The 5,903-nt window shown below is 52.0% G+C and overlaps 1 protein-coding gene across 2 annotated transcripts; it reads right to left on the reverse strand.

Annotated features, from left to right (window-relative positions):
• Positions 1-1,942: 1,942 nt before the first annotated feature.
• On the reverse strand, positions 1,943-5,343 carry LOC148184470 (serine/threonine-protein kinase PAK 3-like). Of its 2 annotated transcripts, XM_088054575.1 has the most exons (5): positions 5,166-5,343; positions 4,860-4,959; positions 4,234-4,430; positions 3,765-3,899; positions 1,943-2,575 (listed from the first exon to the last, which is right to left on the reverse strand). In XM_088054575.1, exons 1-5 carry the CDS (start codon positions 5,256-5,258, stop codon positions 2,531-2,533), a joined length of 570 nt encoding a protein of 189 aa, XP_087910701.1. In that variant the 5' UTR covers positions 5,259-5,343; the 3' UTR covers positions 1,943-2,530. The 2 variants fall into 2 exon arrangements, with proteins under 2 accessions (XP_087910701.1, XP_087910700.1); XM_088054574.1 differs by having other exon boundaries at positions 1,943-3,899.
• Between the last annotated feature and the right edge of the window lie 560 nt (positions 5,344-5,903).

Consider the following 5,903-nt stretch of genomic DNA (forward strand, 5'->3'; position numbering starts at 1 on the left):
CAAATGACTTTGTGCCACTTTGTCTCAAAGGTCAAAACTCTCAGCAGACACAGATGGAAGAGACTGACGTGCTCCCTGATTGCTGTGTTGATGCACACCTGGCTGGCACAGCTTTCCCTGGTGGAGAATAACAACGAGGGACAGCTCCCTCACACCCATGCAGCCCAGAGAGCTGCAGGACATCATCAGCCCCTGGCTTTGTAAGTGACCAGTTCTGCTGGGATGCAAGCCAACCACCAAATCCTGGCTGACTTCAGTGGCAGCCGCAGCAGCAGCAGCAGTCCCTGCATCTGGTCCCCAGGTCTGGGGCTGGGCTGGACAGAGGATGCACACGGCACACTGTTCCTGAAGAATGGGACTTTGGAAACAAGCACCTGCCACTGTCCCCTGTTGTTTGCAGTAGGGTCACACCAGCCTGAGGCACCGGGCAGCCCTCAATGCCACCTGGGACAGCAGATGACAGGCCCTGGCCTCCAGGACCAAACAGAGGGGGGAACTCGCTCTCCAGATGGAGCTTCCAGATTGAAAAGGCTGCAGTGAGCAGCCACCACAAAGGGCAGACAAATGAGGCTCTCCTGCACTTTAGCTGTGCCAGCTACACAGCCCTGGGGAGCAGCTGCCGAGTACGGGGATAAAAGAAAGCAGAGAAAGCGGGGTAAACCCAGTCAAGCCCAGAGACTTTTCATGATTGCTGAGCCCCAGATGGCCCCCAAGAGTGGCATCAACCGCCAGTCCTTCTCTGTTGGCAAAGAGCAGGTCCAGTGGGTGCCTTCCTTCGTTGGCCAGGCACCTCCCAGGCTGATTTCTCTCCACTCTCCTGTACTGCCAGCAGACCTGCCAACTTTCTTGGTTCCACTTGCAGAGCCTCGTACCTCTTAGCCATGGCCACCTGGGAAGCGGGAGCAGTCCCAGAGGAGATGTGCCATCTCCACCAGGCAGGAACCACAAGCCTCTGTGTGCACAGCTGAAAGCCTGTATCCCCACAGGATGTTTTGGCTGCCCTGCTCTTCATAGCCTGTTGGCTGGAAATGCAATTGCACTTTCTTCCTCATGCAGAAGTCCACGGCTGGGCAAAAACTTGGCCGCTGGAATGTAATCCAAAGGCAGTGGAGGTTGCACTTGCTAAAGGAAGAACACTCCCAATTCCAAACCACACCCGAAGGTCCATAGGAAGGACATTGCATCTTTAAGAAAGAATGGACAATTCAGAAGGGGAACATAGAGCAGTATTCCCTGGGAGACAAGGAAGGGAATCTTCCAACTGGCTTGAGGGTTTCTAGGATTTTATTCTGACTCTGCCTGTGAGCTGGCATTGGAGAAAGTAATCCTGAAGTGCACCTGGTCATCTTCTCTGCTTCCTCGATTGCTTCCCTGCAAGTTTCCTTCATTTTCATTTGAAAAGCACCTGGAGTGGAGATTTATGTGGCGGGGGCCCTTGTGATCTGTAGAAGGAATAGCAGAAGTACTAACTAACAGTCATAAAAACAGCAGCAGTAGGAAACCAGCCACACAGACAATCCATTTCTCTGGAGTATTTGGTCTCCAGTGACTGACGACAAGGCAGGAGTCTAAAGGCAATCTAGGAAGCCATCTGCTCTGATCAGCTTGGCCAGACCAGCACACACACGTTGACTGGGCCATTTACTGGGTCGCAGCCTTCTGCTGCTCGGGAAACAATCCCTGCTTTTGCCTTTACTGCACGGGGAAGCTCAGGCAAAGCCCTCCCACTCCCAGCTGCCCTCACAAAAAGAATGTCCCAAGTGCTCCCTGGCTGCTTGCAAGCTCAACAATGGCTTCTGTAGGGGGTCCAAAGTGTGTGTCTGACTCCAGAGGGAGGAGGAACATGTGGTACAGCTCATTCTGAAGCACACACACTAGAATACCCTGCTCCATGTGACAAGGAATGCACAGGACGTCCTCTGCAGCTTCAGGCACCCCCTCAGCAGCCTGACAGCCAGCCCTCTCCCACAGCTCCAGCCTGGCTCTGCAGGTGCCTTCCTGTGAGACCTCCCTGCTTCATACCTTCATACCTCTTCTTGGTAGCTTGAATGATGGCAACTTCCTGCTTCATCTCGAGCCGCTTTTTCTCCTGCTCCCTCTGCACCTCTGCCAGGAAGTGTTCCCGTTGCTCCAGCAGCTGCTGTGCCTGCAAACGCTGTCGTTCCATCTTGTTTGCCTGCTGAGGGGAGGAAGACACTTCCAGATGAAGTCCCAGCCAAGCTCCCCTAATAAACAGTGGAAGCCACATGCCTCACACAACGCCCCCATCTGAAAAGTGCACGTTAGTAATGATTTTGTGCCTTCCAGCAATGCTGTCCTAACCAGAAGTTCAGAAGGGGGATTAGCAGATGGGAATAAAGGAGATGCCACCTTCCTCTCCTGTTCTGATGGCCTCCTGTTTCCTGGCCCCTCGCTCCTCAGGGTGTCTGCCTGTTTCTCAGAGGCTCTGTTCTCCAAGTGCTGAAGTGGTCCTTGACATCTCCTCTGCTTCCTGCATTACTTTGCTGCAGGGATGACAGCAATCGGGCTGTCAGAAGAGGCTGAAGAGAGGCTTGGCTAATTTGAGAAATGGATGCTGCCCAAGAAAGAAAGAGAAACAGAAGAAACCAAATTAAAAGAGACAAAGGCAAAAGAAACCATTCTTTTCCAAACTGAGCTCCTAACAGGGTGAAGCTGGTTTCCTCTGGTGCCCAGAAATGCACAGACACAAGCAGCAAAGTGCAAATAGACTCAGTTCTATTCTTGGCTTGCAAGGAGAGAAGTGTGTTCCTTAGCATGCCCTGCCCCTCCTGTGCTGCCTGGCATCTTCCACCACAGCAGGGACAGCCGAGGAAGTGGCCTGGTCACCAGCTCCCTGTCTAACACAAAACCTGGCAGCAAAGCCACAGCGCTTCTCACTGACTTGACCGGGCCAGGTAGCACATGGGGCTGGCACAAATGCTGCTCAGCTGCCCCTGTTTGGCTGGCAGCAACCTCTAAGAGTGGGGCAGGAGGGACAAGCTGGGTCCCCTCTGAGGCTCACAGTCAGCCTCCCACGGCCCCTGCCTTCCCATAGATCAACCTAGAACCGCTTGGCAGGGACTGCTTCCATTGTGTTTTCCAAACCCCACTGTGGGCCTCTGTCCCCAGCATTGCGATACTTCAGTTCCTTCGCTACCAGGTAAACCTGGAAACAGCAGCCGAGAGCAAAAGAGGGCCTCAGAAATGACCAGAAGCTGGGAGCTCTCCTCTGAGGAACACCTGTGAGAACTGGGCTTCTTTGGCCTGGAGAAGGACAAGCCCCGAGGAGACAAGTTCAATAATTGAAGGGGCTTTGAAGAAAGATGGGGACACATCTAATTAGCAGGGCCAATTGCAAGAGACAAGGGGGAAAAGGTTTGAAACTAAAAGAGAGTCCATTCAGGTTGGCTCTAAGGAAGAAACTCTTTAGCAGGAGAGTGCTGAAACGCTGGCACAGGTTGCCCAGAGAGCTGGCAGGTGCCCCAGCCCCGGACACATTCAAGGTCAGCTTGGCTGGGGCTCTGAGCAACCTGATCTGCTGGAAGATGTCCTTGCCAGTGGCTGGGGGTTTGGACTAGATGACCTTCAGTGGTCCCTTCTAAGCTCAACCAGTCTTGCATCCTACTTGGTTTTCATTTGAAAAGCAACCAGAGTGGAGATTACTATGGGGGGAACAACCCATTTGATGCCTTAGAGTTGGGCCAAGGAGCAAACCCTGTTTGCCAGGGAACAGCTGTTTGGCCTGCAGCCGCTCTGCATGGTACCTTCAGAAGTTCCTTGGCAGAGCCTCGCCTGTCCACATCCATCTGCAGGCAGCAGCCCAAAAATTCACTCAAGCCCGGGTGTAGGCTGAGCTCTTCCAGATGTGGTATTCCTTGGGTGCGTATGAGATAGTTAGCCTGAGGAAAAGGGAAACATGAGACTCTACCTAATTTTTTCCTATCCTTAAGTGCCCACCTAGTCCCCCTATTTTAAGCTGCAGTCTGCAGTGGCAATTTCTTGCCCAGCAGAGGCTTTGAGATGAGCCTTGTCTCCCAAAAGAAGAAAGGGCTCCTCCAGTGCAGCCCCAGCTATTCCAACATCCAACAGGTGTCGCCTTGAAAGTTTATGTGGGTCCCAAGGACACTTTTACAAGTGAGCCCTCTTGGAGCCCTTTGAAGCTGTGGGAATGGGATTTTGTCTAATGGAGACAGACCTGAAGGCCACTGGCTTCTGAGCGTACTTGCACCTTACCTTGGAACTGATTTCCCAAATATACGGAGCCTCTCCTTTGGCCATTTCTATTCCCACGATGCCAAGGGACCAGATGTCCACTTTCGGGCCGTATGGATCTCTCCTCACAACTTCGGGTGCCATCCAGCAAGTGGTCCCGACCATCGACCTCCGTTTACTCTGCTCAGGGGTGAGCAGAGCACAAGACCCAAAATCAGCTGAGGAGGAAAACAAACAAACACTGCTTCAAGTAGGAAACCAAAGCAAAGGGTTCCTCACTCCAAGTCTCAGGATGCTGTGCTGTATTGAGCTGGAAAAGCCGCTGTGCTCTCTTTCCTCAGGGCTGCAGCCAAGCAAATTGGGAATTGTCCGCTTAACAAACCCACCACCATTCACACCGTGGCTTTTCCTCGTTCACCTGAAGGTTTACATTGAACCTCCCTCCCTCCGGAAAGGACACACGCTAACCAAAGTTACTCCTGACGCCTTGTTGCTCTCCAGACCTCTCAGCACCTTGCAGCAGCGCCCCGAGCTTGCAGGAGAGCTCTGTGCACTCTCACCAGCACCACTGCTGGGCACCTGGCAGACACTCAAAAGCAGCCCCACACCAGCTCCCCCGAGCGCTGTGCCTGACCAGGAATACCCACCCAACTTGACGGAGCCATCCAGGCCCAGAAGGATGTTTCCACTTTTGATGTCTCTGTGGATGATGTTGTTGGCATGAAGGAAATCCAGGCCTCTCAGGCACTGGGAGAGAAAGAAGAAACAGGAGACCAAAAGTTAGCCTCATTTGACTTCATCACACACAAAAAGAAAATGTTCTTTCTTCTCTGAAGCATAAGATCAACGCAGAAAGAAAGCTCTGAACGTGGACTCACTCACTCCACTCAGCAGCACTTTCAAAGGTCAAGCCTGTCCTATCCATGCCAGTCACAAGCAGAGGGATTCCTTACCTCCTGACAGACAGTTGCTATGTGTCCTACAGCCATTGTTTTCATGAGGATCACCATAGCTAAAGAGCCTCCATCCATATACTCCAACACCATCCACACAGCCTCATTGGCAAGGTAGCTGGAAGATGAAAACAACAGCACAGAGCTGAACGTGCACAGCTCAATTGCCTTTTGGAAGAAAAGCCTAAGGTTGAGTTTTGTTTCCAGGTCACTGGTAAATGAAGACAGAATACAATGAAGACACACTGCACCTATACTATCCACTGCTGGCAGCCTGTGCCTTCCAAAAGACAAAGGCACAACTGCAGCAAAGGAGATGGCTTAGGTGGCAAGCAGGGGAAAAAAGACATTTTTATGATGGCAAAGATTAATCTGGAAGTGGACACATCCCAGCAGCTACCTCTTCATCTCCATCCACAAATTGCACCATTATCTCCAGCAAGAAGGAGACACAGTTTTCACAGCTTTTATTCAGGGCAGGCAGGTGTGCAGCAATGGGGAAGCCCTTTGGAAAAATGTGCATAAAGGACAGTCACAAAGGGCAAAAGCAATTTCAAACCTGGAAAGTTATGTATCTCCTGGCCTACTCTTTTGGCATGCAAGGCTGTGGATAATAGCGGGAACAGTGCAAGGGAAATAATTTCTGTGATGCTTTCTCAGCACTTCTCCTCCAAGCCTTGGAAGAAATCCAGCCCCAAACCAGCAAAAGGACATGCAGCGAGTGAACACACAGGCTGC

This window comes from Pseudopodoces humilis, chromosome 4 (assembly GCF_049639895.1).
Source record: "Pseudopodoces humilis isolate 2021_Gansu_Grassland_sample_001 chromosome 4, ASM4963989v1, whole genome shotgun sequence".
NCBI classification, from domain to species: domain Eukaryota; kingdom Metazoa; phylum Chordata; class Aves; order Passeriformes; family Paridae; genus Pseudopodoces; species Pseudopodoces humilis.

Coding starts and splice junctions, on each gene's coding strand:
- LOC148184470 (XM_088054574.1), bottom strand. CDS start 5,258: ATGGTGTTGGAGTATATGGATGGAGGCTCTTTAGCTATGGTGATCCTC. Junction 4,431..4,859: donor GGATGGCTCCGTCAAGTTGG/GTGGGTATTCCT, acceptor TTTCCTCCTCAG/CTGATTTTGGGTCTTGTGCT. Junction 3,900..4,233: donor TTTGGGAAATCAGTTCCAAG/GTAAGGTGCAAG, acceptor CCTTTTCCTCAG/GCTAACTATCTCATACGCAC.